The following is a 24,482-nucleotide window of genomic DNA, read 5'->3' on the forward strand; positions in this document are numbered from 1 at the left end:
GCAGGAAGGTGTGGGAGATTACGACTCTCATGAATCATTCACGGATATGTTTGTACTGCACCTTGAACCGCATAACAGCTGGAGTTCCCGTGTGCTGTCAATCACTGACTTGTATAAACCTATCAAACGTTCCTGCCGTCCATAGCAACACTACCAAGATCCCTCAGATCACCGAGCCAGTAATAGCGTGTGTTGGCACTGCGTCTCTCCATACGTCCTCTGCGTTCCCGTGTGCGTACGTATCTGTTTGACACGCATGTCGTACGGAGCCACAGCAGAAATCATTTATGACACGCGTTTCATTTTCATATGCCCTGTATAGAATTTTAAGCAAATCATAAACTGTCATATCTAAGGGCGCTTTTTTTTTGTAGAGATTCCATCATCTGCTCTTTGATGTGCTGGCTGTCAGGGTGGGGAAAAATGATTAGATTGCAAATGTATTTCATCATCATCATCATCATCATTATTATTATTATTATTATTTATTTGCATCACGTTTAAGAAACATGTATAATTTAAATCCTGGAATGGTCGTTAAGGTTGCTTCCTACTCCAAGGTCAGTGGGCCTGTGCATCAGTATGCAGCCGTACACCAGTGCATGGCTAGGCTTGCAGTTTTATGGGGGGTCATGCCGCACTCTCGTCTGCTCCTGTCTGTGCGGCCCCTTGAGAATTCTCTTACCTAGTGTCCTGGTTGATTGAAAGGAGAGACTTGGAAGGGGAAGGGATCTTTCTTTGCAGTGGCACAGGAAAGAGTCAAGCCCCACCCTCCTCACTTGTAAAGAAAGGGCTTCTGGGTAAATCTGGTGCGGCAAGAGAGTGTGTTCCATCTGGGGAGAGCACAGCATATAAACAATGGTAATGTGGCACAATGCATCAGTGCAAATAAAGTAAAATATAGGCTGTGTTTTTTACAAAGACTCGCCATGTCAGTTATGCTTCCAGGCAAAATGGAAAGATGAAGGTTTGAAAGTAGGTTTGCATCATGGATTTCAGGCACATCTCAGCAGTCCTAAATTTTCTGGATGCATGTGGGCTGGACTTGAATAAATATATTTATTCATTTATTTATCCCTTGTTTTTCTATGAGAGAGCCCCATTGACATTGTCATTTCATTTTCAAGAGGAACCTGGAAGCATGTGTGGGAAATGGTACCAGCAACGAAAGGTACCAGCAGAGGGCAGCGCAGTTCCATGTGATCGGGTGGGGCAGTGGACCTCGGCGTGATTGGCAGGGGGGGGTCAGACGGGGAGTTGGCAGGAAGGCCCGTCCAGAGGGAACGCCCGTACCAGGCCTCGTATGGAGAAGCCGATAAGAAATGGGAAATAGTGTATCCATGGTACCCTGGACTGGAACAAGCAGCAGAAGCAAACCGGCTTCACAACCAATCTTGGGATTAAGCAAATATCTTAGCCGCTCAAAGGCTTTGGCAGCCGCGGTCCGTGGATCGGCACGATCGCTTTCCAGCGAGATGATTAAGTTACTGGACCAGTGTGGAATTAACCAGAGCGCTACGGCGTGGCCAACTCAGAGAGGGGCCTGGCTCAAGTGTGAGCAGTTGGGGAGACGTCCTGAAAGAGACACCGCCAACGAATGCTGATGTCTCCTTAGGCGCCTGACAGGAAGAAAGGGAGGGAAGGAGGGAAAAAGAAAAGGGGCAGGTTTGTTTCGCAGGCGCGAGAAGCTTGGCTACAAACGCTATCCCGCTACGCTCATCCCCCCCCGGGCGGGTGCGTTTCCTTCCCTGCGATGCAGAAACAAACGCAAACAAACAGCGGGGGGACGAGCGTGCCCGCATTCGCTTTTGGAAAACACCCATCTTTCCCCCCCTGTCCTATTTGAGCCCATTATCCTGGCTTCGCTTGGTCAGTTCTTACAGCCGCGGCCTTTCCGAGGCTCTGGGAGGACCTTGGGAGCTAAGAGAGGATCGATTAAAGAAATCTTTATTACTTATGGCCCAGTCTATCCCTCCTTCACTAATTACCTTACAAACTCGCTTTCAAGGCTGTAACTGAGTTTCTCCGGGAGGTCCAAAGTATCTCAGGGGCGAAGGGAATTTATTAATTTTTTTAAAAAAGGAGTGCGGGAAAGGACTCCGCCCTCGCTGTTTATCTTGTTTAATTTCATTCAGACAGAAAGAAAGCAGAGACTGTTAGGGGTAAGAGACGGGATCACGGTGCAGAAAGTGTGAAGGTAGAGAACTGAACCCCCCGGTCACGCGGGGGGGATTCGCATACGGGTTGAGAATCGGCTGCCCTGCAGACTGCATCACATGGTCTCCCCATGTGCAGCGTGGCACATGGAACTCTTGAATGTGAAAGCTCTCTCCCGGACCCAACCCCTCTGATTACTTCTGAGGTTTGAGGACTAACGGTAAACTCCCAAAAAATAAGCCAGCATTCCGGCTTCACCCAAATTAGGGTTCGGGCAAACTCGTACCGCCTCATAAGTATCCAGCCCACGCGTTCTCTTTTGTTCGCAGCGGCAATCGACCGTGACTCCGTGTAATTTATGCGCCCGTACCTGCAGCAATGGAAGCCCCGTCCGCTGGCGACGCAGGTATTCGGAGCCCCGATGAAGCCGACAGATGTTCTCGCTGCTCCGTGGAGCGGAACGCTGCGGCAGGCTCTCCGCGCGCGGGGCGGTGTAGATTTTCCTTCAAGTCAGCACACCTCCCCGCTTCCTCCCGGGGGGGTCGTAAAAACACGCGCGCCTCAGCCGAGGAGGAGTATTTCGGGCGCGTCGGAGCGGCGTAATGCGGTCTGATGGAGGAGGAGCCGCCGCGCGCGTCTCTCTCCTGGAAGGACGGGGCGCGGCGTGAGGTTTGGGGCGTCTGTCGGAGGGGATCAGAGACCACTGGAACCCCCGTTTCAGTCAGTCAGACAGACACACGGACACACAGACTCCACAAACGCCACGGAGACCCTGTTCTTGGGAGTTTTGTCGATGCGCTCCACAGTCCGGTGGCCGAGTATCGAAGTGGCCCGTCTCTGAGACACGGCCTGGATTTCTGGCGTAAAAAGTGTGGCAGCAGCAGAAAAGGGGCCTATCGTGATGTCATCATGGTCACTAAAACAGCGGGGGAAGTTCCGCTGCATCCCCTTATCTCAGAGAGAGGGGGACGCCTTGGCAACGAGGCATTCCGCACATATCCCTATAATTCTCATAGATTTTCATCTGTCCTCCAGACATAAAAGGATAGGGTTTTATTGTTTCATTTTATTTTAAAAAACCTGCCGATGGCTCTAGAGGTGAGTGTTGATTTGCCGTGGCATAATAGGATTAAGGTATACGCAGCATTAAAGGATAATGTGGACACTATGAAATTGCCTTTGCAATTTTCCATTGTGGTCAATATGTTATTATCTGAAAAAATCCCTTTTTTCCAATATTAATTGAATAATCTAAATTTTTTTTTAAATTAAGATTTTATTTGCTTGGTAGATATCCACATCCAGGGGACGTGGTTTTTCTCTGTCTTATGCATTTATTCTGCTGGATATTAAATATTACTAAAGCGATCCAGGTTAAGGACCTTACTGGAGTGTAAAATGCCAGGGCCCCCCAAGGGAGCTGAACCTGAAACCACCGAGTTTCAAGCCCGTTTTCCTATTTCATTTTTACTGCGACCTCACTTTACATTGCTGGCGAGCACTGGAACAAGCTGGAGGAACTGGCAAATAGCAAAGAGCTTCCAGATAGCGTCGAATAGTCTTAGTGTTAGTCGGTGGAAAACGGAGAATCAAAAAAAAACTTTGCACGTTGCTGATGAGTTCAGCTTCTAATTGTGATGATGCTGAGCCATGACACACCCACTGAAGCATCGCCTCAAGGGGCTTCCATCTTCAGGTCTCCTTCTTCAGCCATTCACTCTTCCAGTCAGTAGAGGGCAGTGTGTCCTTTGTGTTCGGACGGTGCGGCTGTCGTCGTCGCAACGGTTGCCCCTGCCTTTCCTGCGGCTTGGTCATCTGTTGGGGCTGATCTGTCCCCCCTGACAGTTACGTGCTAATTACTGGAAGTCGTCTTCACCTTGTTCTCGCGGTCGTCACGACAGGGCAAGTGTGCAGCGGCGATAAAAAGCGTCCGGCGAAGAGCTCGAGACACGGGAGAATGACCTCTTCTACCCCGCGGTTCTACTACTATATGTCCTGCTCGCACGTATCTATCGCTGTAGGCTGCTGCCGCTGCTGCATAAACGTATCTGCGGCTGGAAGCTTTAGTGGAATTCTAGCCGTCCTGCATTGGGCCGCCCGCCCAGGCCCAGCCACGGAGAGACGACCGTATCAATTTTTAAAAAAAGAACATCCGCGCCTGGCCTGATATCGGGCTCCTCGCTCCCTGTCGCCGCCGCGCTCCCGTCCTTTTGTTCCCCGCTCTTAATTACGCTGTCGCTCGTTTGTCTGCTTTCATAAACAAGGTGGACTACGGCCAGCCTCCGCCAGAGACCGTCTTTACAGGATAAAAGCCCGACGCGGCGTTATTATTCCTTGTCCAAAGAAGGAGTCCAGTGATTATTGATGGGAAGGCAGGGCCGTGAGCCACATTATCTGCAGGCTCGATGCCGGAATGTCCTGGGCAGAGCTGAGGGCTGAAATGGGCGCAGGCTCTGCTGTGGAAAGATGTCTGCGGGCAGGGCACGTGTTTTTGTTGCAGGATGTGGGGGAATTTTGTCTTTTCGTTCTCGCGCCTGCGAGCGAGCGGGCGGACCTTCCGCCTGTCCGCTGCGTCTGACGGCGAGCGCATAGCCGCGCGCGTAGCTCCGTATCCGCGGCTGCGTCGCTGTCCCTGAGCGTGATGCGCCGGTCGACCCGGCCCCGGTTCGCACCCGCCACCCGTCTCGTCATGGGGAAGGTTTGAGTCACAAGGCTGCGAGGGAGAGGGGCGTGTGCTGTCGGGACACTTGGACACCCGCGCGGTTGATGTAATTTGCATTGCACTTGGGGGCGGGGGGGGGGGGGGGGGGGGGGGCGGAGGGGTGGGGATGGATGAGTCAGGGAGCCTGCATGCGTGGGGTTTTGGGAGAAAAACTGCACACTGCAAATGTAGAGATGTGAAATGACTCTCTCACTTAATTCTGCCACCCTCCAATGAGATGGAAGAGGAGGGAAGGGGAGGGGGGGTGGCGTGTGTGTGGGGAGGTTGTGTAAACTGCTTGATAACCAGTGTGTATGCCTGCAGTAGCATTGCGGCTGAGACTGGTCCTGTACCACACAGAGCCTGCATACTTTCTGATTACTGCCATTGACTTACCCCCACGGCTCCAGCTTCCATTCGGGCGACATCGCTGTGCTTCCAGTCACTCATTCATCTCATCATTTGTCTCCATGGTTACCAACAAGAAAAACAAACTAGAAGATTGCTGTCATTTGCAATACATATTTCTTGTGGGCAGATTTGATTTGGACATCCAACGTGACTCTTATTTTCTGTATATTTGTATTTCTTTTGGTAAATATGCAAGAATTACCATATAGTAATGGCCAGTGTGTACCCCTTGGCAGATGCCTGCTTTATAATTTCATAATGTTTGCAAATATAATTCATCCCTGAAATGTCTGCTAAATATATTATTATTCATGTGAGAGCCATGCATTGCTTATGTTGCCCTGACCTGTCCTCCTTTACTTTACCTAAATTACAGTTACAGTGAAGCCAGTTTGAGATTAATAATAATAATAATAATAATAATAATAATAATAGAAAGATGTCTGCGAGCTAATCAGCCATTTAAAAGCATTTTGTGTGTCACATTTCATCTGCATGGAGTAGCATACAGTATTCTGTCCTAAATCTCACTTAACAATGTGGCAAAATAAGTGAAAATATGATTCATCTGAAGCTGTACGTTGTACATTGTGATTAGCACTGGATTTGTTCTTTCATCCCTCTTCATCTGCTTACAGAATTTCAATGAAGAGCCCTCTCCTGGCTCATAAATTCAGCAACCTTGTGCCAGCTTTCACTCACTTATTTTTAGAGAGCAAGAATTTTTTTTTTGTTTTTTTTTTTTACAAGAACATCAACACTGCTGGACCAATCAACCAACCGTTATCTGTCTTAACGGGGAATTATCAGTTTATCCCACAGTGCATTACAGTAGATACTCTTCAGGGGATTTATGACATTGGAGAATGATAATAAAAATAAAAACTGAATAAACAATATTTCGGGCAGTAGAAAATGATTGCCTGAAACATGCAAAAGACAACAAACTATACACAACAAATAACAGGAAACAAAAAATCCAGCCACATTTTCATTTATATGTTTTGCTGTACCGCGCTTGTGAAAGGGGAACAAAAATCGCTGCCCTTTCGGTCTCAAATGTCATTTCGGTCGGTCCGTAGCGATGCCATTTACGCCCTCTCCCTCCCGCATTCATGAACTAATCCAGGCTGTTGTCTCCTGCTAATCCAGGACCGCCTTCCAATGCTAAGCACACAGCTGCTCAGAGCATCTCTGTTCAGAACCCCCGTCTACCTGGGCACCTCTGCGTTTTCCCCTCTGATCCCCACCCCCATCTCCTCTCCTACTCCCCAAGCTGAAAAAAAACTTCTCTCACCTGCTCTTCACCCCCCTGAAAGAAGCTCACGGGAATCACTGGACTGGCCCTGGGAGTACTTTTTCATGCGTAAATTAAATGCAATAAATAAATAAAAATAAGGTGGGTGTGGTTTTACACACCACCCCCTCCTTCAAAGGGGGGCCTTCAGAACCATTCTGTGGAACTTTGCTCTGATTGGACTAAAGTGGTGCGGTGCTTCCGCCACCGTGTCCCACCATCTGTCTGTTATCGCACGGTGCGGCGTCTTCACATATTATAACTGTGGGCCATGCTAATGAAGTGGCTGCGTCAGTCTTTAGTGAACGAATGTAACGGATTTCACCAATCTCCGCGCTCTCGCCATTGGCTACTGCGGCTTCAAAGCCAGGCGGCGCTTTGATGGCTGAAAACAGCGCTATTAAAAGCCCCAGTGATCAGAGAGACAGCAGGGAGCCGCTGTTTATTTAATTACGCTGTGTGCAATGCTGCCACAGTATCTGTCCTGCCTTTGCGTCCAATGTAAGGTGTTATCCCAGGAAAAAAAGGGACTTCATAACCAAAAAATAGCAATACATAATACTAATAAAACGAATGGGTGTAATTGCAGTAGGATGGTCGGATTCACAGAGACGGTGTTAAAACAGCTTGCGGGGATGACTGTCAGCACATTTAAACCGCGGGAACACGATGGCAGCATTGTTGAGTCGTGCAACTTTAGCTCCTATTGCGAGATCGGCTCCGATCGCGACGTGGCCTAATGCGCATTTCACAGTCGCTGCGCATAAATTCGGCCCGAGGCGTAAACACTGCCTACACGAGGGTCGATCGCCTTACAACATTACTTGGTTACGGATAAAACGTTCTTGTGTGTTGAGGGAAGAACTCGCAGCCCTGTCCTACGTACGATTATTATGTAGTTCTTATCTCAGACTAACTTGATTTACCGCTTTAAATCATCACATGCAATAAGGTTCGGGACCCGTGGCGATTACAGCCGTAGCGCACTGCGGCAGTGGCGCTAAGTGATACACTGCGTATGATTACGAGAGTAGTCATAATAGCAGCCTCATGGAATTAATGTAACAATGGCCGTTTAGTGCACAGAGCTTGCTGTGGGTGTTATGCATGTGCGTTCGTAATACTGTGGCACTGTGCAGGCCATGGTCATAGGAAAATATATCACAGAATGCACCAGTATGGTCTATGGAAGCTAATATTCACCAGGAATTATTCTGAGTGGAAGACACCATACCAGGCCAGGAGGTCCAGTAGCTGTGGGAATGGTTTTTCTCAGCCTCTACAAATCTCACTGTAATTTAATCGCCTGCATGTTCACCTCTCCTCCCACACTCTCTTCTCCTTGTTTCTTTCCTCTTGTCTGGAAGTGAATGAGTGTGCACTGGCCTTGATGATGACTGACTCCCGTTGGATAGCCTTGAGTCTGCTTGGAAAACAGCATTTTCTTTGGTATGGCATGATGCTGCAACGCTGCTTAGCACCTATAGAGACACCTTCAGGATAAGGACTGATAACAGGTTAAATGCCACTAGGTCACATGGTCAGGAAAAAACCAACTTGCCATAATGCTGAGATATGCAATTAAGGACCGACTGAAAAGCCTGTTGGGGCAAGGGTGCAACTGTAATTTAATTATAAGTCGAAGTCCTGCCCCTCTCCACCACTTCTTCCTATGCCTTCTTTTGTCTGTGGTTCTTTGCTGTGGTTCATTAATGTTGTTAAATGCTCAGGTAGTTTTGTTCTTGTTTTATAACTTGGATTAATGCTCAATATGGTGGTTGACAGGGTATAATTTGAGTCAGCAATCCATGCCCTTGGTGTTTCTCTTGGGACTATACACCCCTCCCCCCCCCCCCCCTCCCCACATCTTTGTAACTTGTGTTTAAGTAGTAAGTCACTCTGGATAAAGAGCATCTGCTAAATGCCAGTGAAGTAAAGTAAATGAACCCTTGAGCCCCCGTTTTGGCCTGCAGTGTTGAGGAGATCGTGTTAGTGCTGCATACTCCCCAGGGGAGCTGTAATGGAATAGGGCCGCAAGCACCTGTGCAAACAGATTGTGCAGTGAGCGGAGAGAGCAGGGGTCTCCCAGCGATTCATTAAAACCGCCAAAACCGCCAAAACCGGTGAACTCAGGAACGAGGTTCCCTTTAAGCCTGCAGGGCCTCTGTATGCATCGAACGACGGCAGTCGTTTCATTACGAAATTACAGAATATGTATTTTTTTGCTGTAATGGGGTGAATTTGAGAGTGGGAGAGAGAGCGTGGAAGAGGGAGGGAGAGAGAGCGGGAGCAGGAGAAGGAGAGAGAGCGAGACGATGTTGAACAAGTGAGAGCAAGAAGATTTGGAGAAGGAAAAAAGAAAACCTATCCTTCAAGAGAAGAAGGAAGGATAAGGATATAAAGGTATTTGCTTTGTGAATTAGGAATAAAAAAAAATAAAAGAATGGGGACTGGGAGTAGGGGGGAGGGGGTGGAACAAAACTCTCTTGCTGGACAGATGGGCTGGTATAATGATCTGGCTGCTATTATTTTCGCTGGTGTTTGTGTTTACGCATTCATCGCAGCAGGCTGGGAGGCACTGGGTGACCAAAGTAATAAATTATCTGTGATTGATGCTCGCTTTGGGCAGGGGCAACATTAAAAGACACTCCGCCGCCGCTAGCGCCAAGCAGTTGTCCGTGTGCAGTTGTCCGCCTGCCAAACAACATGCTTCCCCCCCCCCCCCCCCCCCCCCACACCCACCCCTCAAAAACATCGTCTTGCCACCCCAGGTTGTGGAAACGGGCTGGACACTCACTTTTTTTACCGTGACTAAGAAAGCAGGGGTCCCGTTCACCTGTCTGCAGGTGAAGGCCTCAGTCTGTCACCCCTCCTCTGTGTTTATTACCTCCCAAGCTCCCCAATTTCTCCTTTTTCATATTGCGCCTCCCCTTTTGGGGTCCCGCTGCGATCTGAGTATCAGAGGGTAAGCTCCTTTAGTTCCACTCATTTACTAAAGCCTCCGAGTTTCCCACAGTCCTCGCTGTTCCTTATCTCTCTTTATCTCCCTTGAGAGCTTTGTTGTTTCTTAGGGGTGGGCGGGTGATGGTTGGTGGCAATTCTCTTCTCACACATTCCATTTCCAGGTGCTGGCGCGGGCATGGCAGCTATAAAGTTGTCTCTTTATGCACCGGCACAGTTCTATCTGGAGGGAATGCCTAGTAGAGGGGTCAGGTGTATTTGTGGTCTGTAGGTGGAGGGGGGAAAGGTTTGTTTCTACTTTTACATTTATAGCCCACTTGTGGTACTCTGTCTTGCGAATGCAGCTCCTGCCTGAATGAGCTGTGCTTTAACAGGGAGTTCACAGACACTTGTGATTCATTCATTCAACGTTCAAGCTGCTTCCTCTGACACGGGTTCCCAAAGGCAGTGATTGTCCCTGAGTATCATGGGTAACAAGCTCTGCATAACTTCAAGCCTGTTCATCACAGGAACAGCTCTGTTAAACTCATGTCATAGCTCCCACTGAAAATATCAACATTATAAGTTGTTTTGAAGCGACTACTGTTCTAATTCTGGGAACATTGGTAAAATCTTAGGTGGTACAAAACACATGCTTGCAAACATGCACGCACACACACACACGCACGCGCGCGCACATTGTGTCATGTGAGTGAATGTAAGACAGATAGTTGCAACATATTGGATAGATTTAGCTGTCCAGAGAGCTGTGTTGTTTAAGTATTCATTAACGGGTTAGCATGTTCATTGTTTATACTATAGGCCTGTGTTCAAATGAATACTTTAAAAAGTGCCTGCGTGTTCTCATTTGTGTCAAACATTTTGTAATGCAATGTCAAAATCTATACATATAAAATTTTAATTACCAATTGGCTATTAATGGTCTCATTCTGGTTGTCGTATTTAATAAAGGAATTTAGCTATATCCTTCTCTCAGAAGTCACCATGGTAACTTACAGTATTTAACGGGGATTGTCAAAATAATGTCTCTGTTATACAGCATATATAAAAAGCCCTCTGGTTTTTCCCACTGAACATTAGTCACAGTCTCTTTGCTTTTAGCTTTACCTTTACCTTGGACCAGAATGAGGAAATGCAAACAATCTCAAGCTGAAAATAAAAAAAAATGGCTGGTTACAGATGTAAAAGTGTAATCAAATCAATGCGAAGCCTGCCCACTTCATTAATTGTGTAATGGTCAGATCGAGTGAACGGACCAGTATCAGACTGCATAGCTGCAGAGGCGGATTGCTGCCAATATTATTCTGATCCCAGGCTAGCTGCAAACAATTTCCAGGTGAAATGTGAGTTCGGCATCGTTGAGTAGGAAGACAGAGGCAAGGGCCATGAATTTTTAGCACTAACACTGCGCCTTTGAACACTTATGTGTTACATAAGGCATTGAACCAGGCCCCGGCAAATGAAACATAACAAAAGGAATGCTGTCAGAAGCACAATATCATACATTTGCTGTAATATTGATTTAAGAAAATTGGTGTCAGACTCAGTGGGGGGGGGGGGGGGGGTGGGGGGGGTGGGGGGTACATATTCAATATACATAATAGCAAGTCCATGAAAGCATCATTTTCTCATGGTAAAACCCTGCTGTTGCGAGAAAGGGTAAGACTAATCCTCTTGTGATTTGGTCCTTGACTGAGCCAATTATTTTACCTGCATGACTGCGAGCTTGGTGACCCAGATGTCACAGGAATGTCTCAAAGGGAGTGATCTGATTGGTTAGGGCTGTCAGATTTACCTGGAATTGGGGGGGGAAATGTGAATTGTTTTAATTGTTCAAAAAAAAAAAAAAAAAACATATGTACACACCGGAAAGGTAAAGTGTTTTGTGTTCAAATAGTTTCCTCTTGTTTCTGAAAAACCTCTTATTTTGTTCACTGGTGCAGATCCAATCAGGGGTTGAATTAAAAAAAAAAAATTACCATAGCTGATCAAGGTTCTGCAGCTTGAGCATGCAGGGAAAAGAACTACCAGCAGACCAGAATCCTCTTGTGTGGTGGAAAGCCACATAGGGGGTTCTCTCGTTGCATCGCTAGTGCACAAATACCTGAGCATTCCTGGCACTTCTTTTCAAGTGCGTGGTCAAAGCGTGTTTTTTCCTAAAAAAAAAAAAAAAATGTGTGGCACTCACCTCTAACCAAGTAGATCATCTTGTGTTTTTGGCAAATAATCTCTGACAAGATGGTGCCGATACAGGCTGTCAAAATGAAACACAGCGTTTTGTGACAGTTTGTGATGGCGTGTCTTGTGATGTTGTGGTCAGTATTAATCAGGGTATAATTGTGAGGTTATGCATGATAATACATGATCTAGGCAGTTTTTATGTTAGAAAGTAAAATTCTAAAAGTAAAAGCTTTTTATTTACTTCAAGTTATTTATTTTTTTTACAACGGATAATATTTTCAGTCAATTTGCTTATATAATAAGGCTTAACTAGTCCTACTTTCTGTTTTGTCACTAACCTTCAATGATTTATGTAAAGAATGTGACATTACATCTGCACTGTGCCCAGGGGCTGATAGATATATCACAGAGATAACAGCACTGTACCTGGCCCTCTATCTCAAAGAGAATCAGCAAGCCAGTGTTATAACATATGCAACAGATGCATTACCATAGAAAATGCTTCCAGGGAGACTGTACCAGTGGTTAATTGAATGTTTTGTTTTGCCTTGTTTAGCTGGAAGCAGCTCTTCACAACCCGGTCCAGTGCGCTCTTCTTGGCTTTTCGGCTGCCAGCACCTCCCTGCCCCAGGGCTACCTGTGGGTAAGTTCAGTATGTTTCCCGGCCACGCGACAGATCTCCCGCGCAAAGGATTCTGGGATGAGCGGAATTCATTGCCCTCCCTGACACAGCCTACTGGCATTGTGCGGATGGACTTTTATAATGCATGATGTACCATGGGGTGGAGAGAAATAGCTCTACGGAGAGGTTTTTCTGATGAGTGGAGAAAATTGCTCTGGCAGAAGAAGGCGTGCCATTCTCTGGACTTCACCAGAAATTCTGATCAATTTACAAAAGGAGGAAGCAAAGTCTGTTGAAGTCCTGCTGTCCTTATAGGCATGTACCTTTTTTTCTCCATTCTTCTTACCTGCAGAATTAATTCATGACATAATCCTCTAAATGAATATCAGGTTGACAAATCTGGTTTAAGTTCCTTTACATGCACACACGGAAATATACAAACAGTATATTCTTCAACCCTGCCTACCTTAAACCAAACAGTAAGTCTTACTACTGTGAAAAGTCCCCCCCCCCCCCCCCCCCACAAGGAATATATATATCAGGAATATATCCCTACCCTGCCTTCTCAAACATTCCCCCCACGCTATCGTTGTTTATAAAATAGTGTTCAGTTTCAGTTTTACATGCTGTGCACACGCATTAGTTCTGCTGCTGATAGACTAGATAGGTGAGTGTCCAATAAAGGCTCTGCGATTGCTTGTGATGTGTACAGAGATGCTCGTGTGAACCCATCCGTGTCTGTTTATAGCCCCGGCTCCTCACCGGGAAAAACGAGGTTGAATTTATCCAGCTAATTATGCCCGAAAAATATTTTTGAATCAATGCAGTTTACTACTCCGCTTGCGCGTCTCCTCTGAGTTCCTGTTTCTCCTGGGGGTCCCTCGCAGCTGGTCCGTCAGAATCGCGCTTTCCTGTTCATCAGAAACCAGCTCTTTACATGATGCATGTGAATGCACAAGAAGAAAATAACCTGCGTCAACAGGTCTCTGAGAATAATGTGCTTGGGATGTCTAAGAGCCAACCCACACATTGTCCTGATTGGTGATTTCCCCTATACTCAAACACAGAGACACTGTTATTTACTCATGGGGAAGATGCTGGGGAGAAAAAAAAAACAAAACAAAAAAGAAAAAGAAACCATGTCTGTGTCTCTGGTGAAAAACGAGCACGGAGCTATCCCTGGTTTCTTTAAATGAGTTATCATTGTGTTGCCCTGCCCATTGGGGTTTGTCTGGATATTGCAATTGTGCTGAGGCTGTGGAAGAATTGGTCAGAGAGAGTGTGTGTGTGTGTGTGTGTGTGTGTGTGTGTGCGTGCCCGTGTGCATGAACATGTGTGTGTGTGTGTGCGCGTGCCTGTGTGCATGAACGTGTGTGTGTGTGTGTGCGTGCGTGCCCGTGTGCATGAACGTGTGTGTGTGTGTGTGTGTGTGTGTGTGAGAGTGTCTGTGGAGGGGCTGAATTGAGCCTGTTGGAGCTCTTGATATTTTTATGGATATGAGCAGTGAGATTAGCCCATTCCCTCTGTTCTCGCCTTGTGTTTGTGTCCCACAGTGGATACACTGGAAGGCTGATGGAACACATTGGAAAGCTAGTTGCCGTTGTGGCTAGTTGCCATGGCTGCTGAGGAACTCCAAATGGGGGAGGGTGAATAGTGTACTTTTTAAATGGATAAATTTTTACCTGTTTTTTGTGATTAACAATCATATCTGTTCTTGTCAGGAATACCCATAGTCAGCTGGTTCATGTTTTTGTAAATGTATTTCTAATTATATTAGTTCCGTGTGTTTCACATTAAAGTTTTTTTTTTAAATCACAATAAGATGGAATAGTATGGAATAATTTCATAACTAAGAGAGGAAATTGGAAAATAAATAACAGTTAAGATGATTTCACTTGTTGGGAACACAGACAGGGCAACCAGATTAGGTGCAATCAATTAAAAGCAAATCAGCTAAAATCAAGAATCACTAAATTAGGATGCTAATTTATTTGACGTTGCGTGATTGTTAATTGTTCAAAACAACCAAAAACAAGTTGAAGATGATTATTAAATTCATGAGAGTACTTGGCCTCTCCCTCCTCACCAAATATTGTTTAACAAGATTTTTTTAGGTTGCTGAAATTGCTAAAGTGGTGTTTCGGGTCAAAAACACATTTCAGATTGTGCTTTGGACCAATTTACAATGTAGCTAGAAGGCTGTGATTTGGGGGTGGTTGAAAAAGCCATTAAAACATAGCTACTGTATTGCTGAACACAAAGACCTTGTATAACCTTACAAAAAACAAAAAAAGGTTGTGATTTTTTGTGCTAGTTATGCTGCTTAGAGTTGCCTCGGGGTGGGTAATGTGATGTCCAGTATGGGTTACCAGTTCTGGAGTCCTGGGTAGAGACCTGCAGCACAACATTTAACCTAAAGTTCAGCGAATGTCCAGTGGTATAAATGGTTAATGATTCAAATTCCATCATTTATTCTTCAGAACTACAGTTTGTACTTTTTCATCTAAAGAAAAAATGTTTTGGCAAGCAGAGCCAATATATAAAAAAAAATGAACAAAAAGACGTTGCATTAAATTTGGAGTAAAGGTTTATTTCAAATCAATTTTATTTGTATAAAACTGTTTATAGAGATGCTGGCACAAGATGTTTTACAGGAAAACAAAAAAAATTAGGGAAGAGGTAAAGTGAGGTAAAATAAAATAAAATAAAATAAAATAAATCTCTTCAGAAAGAAAGGAAATCTCTTCAGTGTAAGGAAATGTGAGGAGAAGCTTGTATTGAGGGTTAAGATTAATCTCCCAAATATGTCCTGTGGGGTTAGGGACAAATATTGACTGTGTCTTTGCAAATGTGTTAATGACAGAGCTTTTTCATTTTTGTTTTGCTTTTGCTCTGGTGTACAGTGTACTGTAAAATGACTGCACTGTGTCAGGGTCCAGCCTGTTCAGGATGAACAGTGCAAGCATTAGGGACTGTACCAGTGGAGTCAAGCCTAAGTTAGCTTTACTTAATTGTTTCTTCATCATCTGATCTCATGAGCTGGACCCTGTTATGTGGCTCTGTAAAACCTTAAATGGAGATTAATTGTTTTGTTGCAGATTGTGTTGGATTCCCTATTTTATGTAATTTAAGCCAATGCAAACTTATTCTTAGTTTGAAAAGCACTCATTAATGTTCCCAATCTGGTGAATGATCCCAAATTATTTTATAGATTGCAGTGCACGGTGGGAAAATCTGAAGCTGATTCTTCAGCAGTTTGGCTTGACTCATTTCTCAATGACTCAGTATTACATAAATCGTATCTTAATCATAACTTTAAAAATAAACAGAAAATGAAATAACAGCAAGCCTTTAGAATGTCTTTTTTTTATTTTCACTTCCCCGATGAAAACGATTGAGCATATGCAAATCTGTTTGAAGTTAGAAATGGTACTTTGAAACCTAAGACTCGTCATCTCTTAATTTTAGAGATATTTTAAAGTTTGGTATTCAATAGGGAGACTTTATTATTTATTATTACTATTACTACTTAAAAATGTAAATGTTTGACAGGCTTAACAGTCTAAGTGATACACTATATGACCGAAAATATCTGGACATCCCTTGGTTTGGGGCTGTTTTTTATGGTTTGGGCTAGGCCCCTTACTTCCAGTGAAGGTAAATCTTAATGCAATGACATTCTAGACCATTCGGTGCTTCCAACATGGTGGCAACAGTTTGGGGAAGGCCATTTTCTTCTTTCAGCATGTCAATATCCTTAGGCACACAGCGAGGTCCATATAGAAATGGATTTCAGTGGTCGACCTCACTGATGCTCTTCTGGCTGAATGGATGCAAATCCCTGCAGCAATGCTCCAACATTTAATATGAAGCCTTCCCAGAAGAGTGGAGGTTGTTATAACAGCAAAGGGTGGACCAAATCCATATTAATGCCCATAATTTTGGATGTGGATGTTGGATGTCAGGTGTCCACATACTTTTGGCCATGTAGTGTAAGTAAATGAGTTGACAAAGTAAATTGAGACAAATCTACAAACAGCAGGCTGTGAATGTTAAATGAGCAAACAGCAGGCTTGCCTGTGGTGATTTCCAGGAAGGCCAGCGTAGCAGATTGAATGTTCCTGTGTTAACCATGACCTTTGACCTTTGTCCCTTGTCCGCACAGGTGGCCAGCGGGGGAGATTCCACGCAAGGGCAGGTGGACATCTTCTCCCTGAACAGACCCACCCCCCGCCCTGTTAAATCCTTCCAGGTTGGGGCGCCTGTGCTGTGTCTCGAGTACGTGTCTGAGCCCAGCCCACCAGAAGAGGCCGAGGGCGGGTGGAGAGATAGTCTAGCACGGGTGGGCAACACCATCTGTGTAGGGCTAAAGGATGGCAGGTGAGACGGAAAGAGATATATAACATTAAAATTGAGCTGTGGCCAAATGCTCTATTAGTTGCCTCACTAGTTGCTGGAGTCGTAAAGTCCATTTTGGATTTGTTACACAGAGCTGCACGCTGCATGTTTGTCGCGAAATTGCTTTGATATGGTTATTGTACAAGTGAACACAAGAGTAAAAGGTCAAACCAAAAGCAGTAACAAATGTCTCATTATCTAAAACAAGAGGCTAACAGAAGTAGTTCTGGCCCGCTTTGTGCATTGTTGTGTAAACTCACGGGACTTGAGTCTGGTACAGAATGTCTTGGTATCCAGCCCAAAATGTCCATATTCCCGGTGCATCAGCTACAGACGTTTAGCTCTTCTGCTCTAAAGCCCACATTTACTCTTAAAGGGGAAGTGCCCTCATTCACATGGTTGCCCTGTACCACCTAACAACTCGAATCAGGCCTATAATCCAATAATAGCAATAACGCACCTATATAATTCCCACCTCCCTACAGTTTAACCACAGTGCATTGAGTGAAACGAATCAGTGCATGTGACCTTTTTGGACAGGATATAAGATAAACAGCTTGCATATTTTTTTGTCAATTTTCGTCAATAATGTCTGCATTAGGAAACCGCAAATGTGGTGGAAATTTGGATGAAAGGCATAAGAGGAATGGCTTTGAGTTTCCTCAGCTCAGCTCACATGAAATACATTTCCAATTCACAGCCAGCCCCCGAAGGCCCTCGGGCAAAGAGAATGTGACTCTGCAAATCTGAGTGAAACGTAATCAAAGTTAATATTTCATCCTGTCGGCCTTGATAGATCAAATCCACTTTACCTTGGTTTGCATTCCAATTTTTCAGATTCCTTCGCCCTGCTATGAAGGGAAAGTTGTGCCGTGGTTCTCTTGGTTCTTTTAAATTCACAGAGAGATGGAATATGCATCCTACTCTTTACGATTTGCAATTCACATTCTCTGCTTCCTCTAAACGTACGGCATCAGGTGCTATAAAACAGGAAAAGGGGCTCAAGCAAACAAGGAACAATTGAGTGGACTGATATGGTTGAATACAGAAAGAACATCCCTTAAGGAACGTTTTGAGACGCAAGTTAGGCTTCGCTTTGATGGAAGGAAACCCTTTTTGTCACTTTGTGTGCAGTTTGTATCCAGACGTGTGAGTTCATATTTGAAAGGCGCCCCCACATCTCTCGCTCGTGCTCCTCTTTCCCAGCATCCTTGTTTACGGCAGTGTGGACACTGCCGCCCAGTGCTTGCTGACCTTCCGGAACCCCGCGGGGTGCCCCGTCCTGTGTCTGAAACATTCCGCCAACTTCCTCTTCGCCGGGCTGAGCGATGGAGCAGTGCTGGTGTACTGCCGTAAGGATGGAGGTGAGGCGCCAGTCACGCTCTTCAGCCACTGGATCCGGACAGCAGTAATTACTGTGGCCCAGTTCCTTAAGGGGCAGGGTGTATGCACTGCCGTCATTCCAAGCCTTTATCTCTGAACTCTGAAGTTCCATCATGCAACCGTCTGATCTTAACTCAAATTCAAATCAGAAGCAGTATTAAGCTATTATAGGATGTGTAAGTGCGCCGTCTTGCAAACACAATTTCCCTGAAGGGCAAATTTTAATTTAAACTTTGTCTTATGCTGTATGCACTGTATATATGGATACATTTTTCCTTGCTCCAGACTGAGCCATACATTAGCTTTGTGGCAAACGAATAGCGAGGACAGAATATCACACAGGACCATTAGAAGTTTATTGAACGCCAGCCAGTTCAGTCACCGTTCTCTTATATCTGGTTTGTTTTAGATAGTCTTCTTCATTATGGGTCTTGTTTCGATAAATACGCTTAATGTAACATTGCATCCTAGTGTGATGCAGTCTTTCAGTTGTGTTCTTCTTCTGTGATCTATGCTGTTATTCGTCTGGCCTTATTATATTCCTGAATCTGTAATTTGCTCTGGTGGTGAACATCAACTAAATCTATTCATGCAAATGTATTACACTGTGATAAATCCAAATCCTGCAAGTGAGTTTGTCCGATCAGAAGCAGTGTTTATACATTTCCTTGTCGCATTACCATGCTGTTCTGACATTAGACTTTCTGCTCTGTGATATATTATATATAAAATATTGAAATTACGGTTTAATAAAATTGGTTTGCATTTGAAAGATCTCATATTTCCCTTAAAAGACTGAAAATGCGATAGAAGCAGAGTGGCATTGTAATTCATATCTCTGCTATGTTCAGTCAGGCATGAAGGATAGCCTGGGCCTGTAATGTAGGTGTCTGAAGCCTCCCTGCAATACAGTTAGTCTGCACAATAATATAGTTTCATTACTGTACCTAGATTACCTCTTATCTTGCTGTGTCAATGAAGCAATCCCTTTCTCAGCAAGTGTATTTCTGCTGGCGCATAACGGATTTTGTGTTGTGCGTGCTCGGCTTGCATATTAAATATTTATTTTTCTTGTAATTGAAAAAAGAAATGAAATGGGGAAAAAAGATCAAGGAACAAAACATTAAGGCGATCAAGAAACAAGGCTCTTTCAGCCAGTTTGTGTTCCTTCCTGGTGATTTATGTTCAGATTAACTAAAGCTCGATCTATTTGAATAAGTCTTACGCCACTGACAAGAAATTAATGTGAACAATAATTATAGGAAGAGAAAAACCTAAAGTCATTTTTAAAAAGAACAAGTAATTTTAACAGTGATGGAATACAATGCCAGTGAAATATTTCTGAATCAAACCCCATATGAATATATTGTATATTAGTGTCTGTATAATGCAGCAGCTCCTGATATTGTCTAAAAGAATTCTTATTACACATTTAAGACTACAGACGAGAAACCCAAATCCCCCCCCCCCCCCATCACACCCTTCCTACAGAATAGTTTTTTTGTACAGGACATGGTGGGTGGTGCTGCAGAAATATAAAATGCACACATGTAAATCACACAGGGCGTTGTGATGCTATTAACAGCGCAAGTGAACAACTCCAAAATGTTAATTAAGGGGGCTGAGAGCACCTTGCTCTCTGATGTTCATTCATTAGCATGCCGTGCAGGAGAAAGTTTGTGCAATGCGTCTCAACACCGTACACGGCTGCCGCAGTGTGTGTCCTGTAAATGAGAGAAAAGGGTCAACTGTCACTTTCTGACACACAATCAAAATATGTTAAACTTCTTCTGAAAAAATCAAAACAATTATTATTATAATAATTGCCTGAGAAAACTTTTTTCATTAAAACCCAGGGAATGTATTTTGATTTGGACGTGCTGTACCTTGGAAGTGTTAATAAATCACTCGGGTACAGGATGTTTTTTTCTTCCTTTGTCTACTTGTTTCCTGAGGGTTCATATTCAAGTGCATATTATTTTGAGGGGTTTTGAGATTTCAGTCGGAGTTTCATGTCAATAATTCGAAGAGCAGGCGGCGGCGCCCTTCTAAATTGCGTCTTGAATGTTTTAGGATTTAAAAACGGATTGCGGAAAGTCAGAAATAAAATGGAAAATAAATACACTTTCTAAGAATGCATCGAGCTGCCTCTGCGCTGTGAAGCGACTTCTGTGTTTGCCTTTGCTCTGTTCGCAGCGGAGCTCTGGGACCCCGCGTCGTGCCAGCGGGTGGAGGTGGGCTCTCAGCCCGTCCGCACGCTGCTGGCACTGGAGGACTGCGTCTGGGCCAGCTGGGCCAACCGGGTCACCGTGATCGAAGGCTCCAGCCTCCTGACGCAGGTAAGCGCCCCGCCCGGACCCAAAAGCAGCGTGCTCTGCGACCCGATCGCCGCGGCAACGTGGGGGTAAGAGAAGCTAAGTCTCTGCTACAGGAGAACAGTGCTTTCCAAACTCAGTCCTGCTGCCCCCCCATCAACCCCCCCCCCCCCCCCCCAGGTCCATGTGTGCTGATTTCTGCTGTAGCCAGGATGACTGAAGTCCTTCTGTAGAGAGAAAAACTCTGACAAGGAAAAATCAATGGGGTCTCTTGGGTTAATAATTGCAAATGATTTATCGTTTTTTGATTTTTCTATCACCTTGAATCTCAGGCATGCTTGACTGTACAATAGAAAACAGCCAATAGAAATAGTCCTGGTTATTTTGCTCTGATGCTTGATTGGATGCCTGGATTGTTGGTTTTTGTGCTCAGGCCAAAGTGCTCAGTATACCCTGATGGCCCCACAGGTGCTTAACGAGACCTTTGGCTCTCCGTGCCCACAGGTATCGATCCACAGGCTGAGGTTCCAGCAGTTATTCTTTGTGTTCTGTGGGGAAAAATGAAAACCTCTTGACGCGTCGTGAGATTGGCTTGATTTCGGTGATTGCGGAGGGTGTTCCTCATCTATTCCCCACTGACCTCAGAGCCGGACGACAGCGCCGAACCTATCAGCACAGGGTGTTCGTACACGTGACCGCCCCCCCTTGAGGGAGAGATGTTCAAACAAATGGAAGAAGTCATGTTTACTTCCTCCCCCATAAACACACAGCTCCTGTGTAGCGCAGACCGCATCAACATCCTGCCATATTCGTGAGTGAGCTCATCCCTCATGCAGCAAACCAGTCTTTTACAAGGACAGGCAAGCGGGCAAAGGAACAGAAGCTATGATTTCCCTGACAGTACACAAAAGCAACAAGCCGAAAGTTAGCATTTAGAGTCACCGATGCGAGTGATGAGGTCGCCGCACATTAGCGGCGCTCGCGTTTTTGTTTCTCTTGGATTCGTTACCACGGCAACGGCCAGCCGAAAAGCCTCGCTTCTCCACACCCGCCCGACGGGGTTCTATTTCACTCCGCGTGAACAGGTGGTTTGACAGGTATTTACGCGGCGGCCGACGTGACTCGGAGCGGGCTGGAGGTGTCAAGGGCTTGGCTGTGTTTTTGGGTGAACGGAGGGGCCCGGGGAAGAATGCCGCATCCTCTGGAAACGCGGATCTCTGACCTCGATCAATACACATCAGCCGGAGCTACTCGCTATCGACTCTGCCTGCTAGGCAGATCATGCTACTCAGCAGCAACCTCCCACCTCGCAGAGTCCGGCTTCCCAAGTTCCTTTTTTTTTTTTTTTTTTTTGCTGCTTTGTTGATTAGTTTGTTCTTCAACTTATACTCCGAGACACGCAGCGCGCGCTACTCCTTGCATGCCGAATAAGGCCAAAAAAAACAAAAAACCAGCCAGCATGCGTGCACTAGGCGTCTAACTCTTCTACTTCAAAGCCAAATCAGGCCACAATGTCACCCGCGAACTGCGATCAGCGGAGACATCCGATCCCTCCCCCAACCCATCCGCAACCCCACATCCCAGCCCACCAATCACAGGAACATGACTGAATACTGTAGGCTCTCTGATGTACTGCAGGGCTAACAAACCATTTATTCTCCCGTAAATATGTTGTTTTCTGTTGCTCCTGAGTCCTTCCCCCATTATTGTGTGGTGACCGGGGGTGGGGTGGACGGGGGGGGGGGCATGATGCAGGTGATGCAGAATCTGTATTCTAGTTTTTTTGGAGAGTGCGGGCAATGTTTCAAATTTTTTCAGCAAACTTTTGTAAAAGGTTGGATGGGCTGTCTGCCAATTCCAGATCCAGTCCAAGTCGACTGTGTCGTGCTGTGCCCCTCACGAGTAAAATATTGACAATAACCATTCTTTTTGGAGGGCTTTCACCATCTGTGAATTTTATTATATGAATCCTCTGTATACTGTAGTAGTGTTGCCTTAAGAGTGAAACTTGCTGTGAAGAGGAACAAAGTTAATAGACAGACGGATTGAAAAAAAAGATCTGATCACCCCCAAACAAAGCAAGGAATCCCTGTGGTAGAGGTGTGGGAAGCAGGTGCTGATCCTTCTAGTGCACTGTGATTGTAGTTAGCTGTGAAGGTCTTGCTTGCCCGCTCCACGTCCTCTTTGCCTAATCGATCAAAAACAAAGGAGGAATGTGAGCTTTTGAACTGCCTACAAGAGGCTCTCTCGCTCTGTACTGACCCAAGAGCAGTGTGGGCTGCCTCTCCTCCTGCCTGCCAGATCCTTTTTAAAAGTGCGCTCAAAACATTTCCTCCTTCATGCGGCCTTCTGGAAAAAAAAAAGTGAGGAATTTTCTAATTAGATTGCAGCCGTCATAAGAATGGTTGCTCTGCTAATTAGCGTCGCTAATTGGAATCGGACACCATTTCTGGATTGGGGTGCTGTCCAGCCCAGCGATGAGGTCACACAGTTTACTGCAGGATATGACACGTGGATGTGTTGGGACCCGCTCCAGGGAGAATCGGGGGTGCTGCCTGATTCACGTCAATGTGCTCTAAGTCGTGATGTCAGCCAGGTGACATCAGCCAGTCAGCCAGCGGAGTCGGTTCATGTGGAGAGCCAGTTAAGGCTCTGGAATGATATTAACAAGCTGCCAGAGAATGACTGCTGGATACCAGACGGTTCACTTAATCATCCAGTGCAGAAACTTTATAACATGTTTGTCATTCGTTTAATTTTTTTAGTTTTTACAGTTTCTGCTTTAGAGTTTAATTAATAAAAAAAAACTACATAGAAATTGACTCAGGCAGACCAGTGTACGATACAACTTCCCCATTTAAATAAACAAAAACTCTTAAGCGCCGTAGAAGATAAATGAGCCATGGAGACCTTGAGGAGAGTTACAGAAGAAAAGAAGAAAACAAGCTTCATGTACTGTCATCACAGGATGGAAATTACAATAATCATCTGCAACTGGGTTATTGTTAGCAGAGTGAAATGCGTCTGTGAGCAAAACAGCTAGCACTGCCCTATAAGTCCAAGTACAATGTTATGCAATACATTTGATTGAATTCATGCCGTTGATTCATGATGCATTAACCCTTCAACATCCTGTAGTGCTGCTGCCTTGCTTGTACGGCAGATATTGATTCTCTTTCCCTGCTTAATTCTCACGCTGCTGTGATACTGCACCTGATTGGTTCTCCTGCTTCTCAAATCTGCTCCCGTCATAATGAATTGGTATTAATATGAATGTGGCGCATAATCTTGGCTGTGATTCAGTGGGTGACTATGTGAAATTAGGATAATAGCATCAATTTTAATGAGTCTCATCAAGAGTGACCATTATGTTCCTCACAGAAGCAATTATGAGTCTTCAAAGATTACTGAATGGATAGATTGTGTAATTGTGGAAAATAATGACTGCAGTATCAATCCAAAGAAACCATTGCTGTTCCATTGTTTTTGTACCCTTGCCATTATTTCAATAAAACAGAAGTGAGGCCATGCATCACACATTTCTTCCTTTTTTTCTTTCTCTCTCTCCCTCTCACCCTCCCTCTCTCAGAGTTTTGAGGCGCATCAGGATCCCGCGGTGAGTGTGGCCCACATGGTACGAGCCGGGGGCGGGGTTTGGATGGCGTTCTCGGAGGGTTCGTCCATTCGGCTGTTCCACACGGAAACGCTGGAGCACCTTCAGGAGATCAACATCTCCACGCGCTCAACCTTCCTAGACCCAGGCAGGTGTCCGTCGTGAACTCTGCAACTCTGGGAACTACTCCAAGCACTGGGAACTTCATTTGTTCTCTCGTGCACTGAATCCTGATGGTGGACAATAATTACGAACAAATTAAAGATTAACAACAACAACAACAACAAAAAAAAAACCCTAGCATCTGGATTCAGTTCTACCACACCTCTAGCGCATTGGTAGTTTCCAATAAGTGTTACTTTTTCCTAACAAATAAAAAATAGACGTTTTGATGGTTAGTGAAATTAACACAACTATTCTGTTAGTGTTGGAGGCAAAAATAT

General features: G+C 45.2%; 1 protein-coding gene across 7 annotated transcripts in view; it reads left to right on the plus strand.

The window, feature by feature from the left end:
- Positions 1-24,482, plus strand: part of LOC118207483 (rho guanine nucleotide exchange factor 10-like protein) — a 95,436-nt gene that overhangs the window by 64,954 nt on the left and 6,000 nt on the right. For all 7 annotated transcript variants that reach the window (XM_035381110.1, XM_035381109.1, XM_035381112.1 and 4 more), the window contains 5 exons: positions 12,265-12,351; positions 16,496-16,710; positions 17,935-18,092; positions 20,308-20,450; positions 24,016-24,187. In XM_035381110.1, the coding sequence (XP_035237001.1) occupies positions 12,265-12,351; positions 16,496-16,710; positions 17,935-18,092; positions 20,308-20,450; positions 24,016-24,187 (775 nt within the window). The remainder of the gene's footprint in view (positions 1-12,264; positions 12,352-16,495; positions 16,711-17,934; positions 18,093-20,307; positions 20,451-24,015; positions 24,188-24,482) is intronic.

This window comes from Anguilla anguilla, chromosome 11 (assembly GCF_013347855.1).
Source record: "Anguilla anguilla isolate fAngAng1 chromosome 11, fAngAng1.pri, whole genome shotgun sequence".
Classification (NCBI taxonomy): domain Eukaryota; kingdom Metazoa; phylum Chordata; class Actinopteri; order Anguilliformes; family Anguillidae; genus Anguilla; species Anguilla anguilla.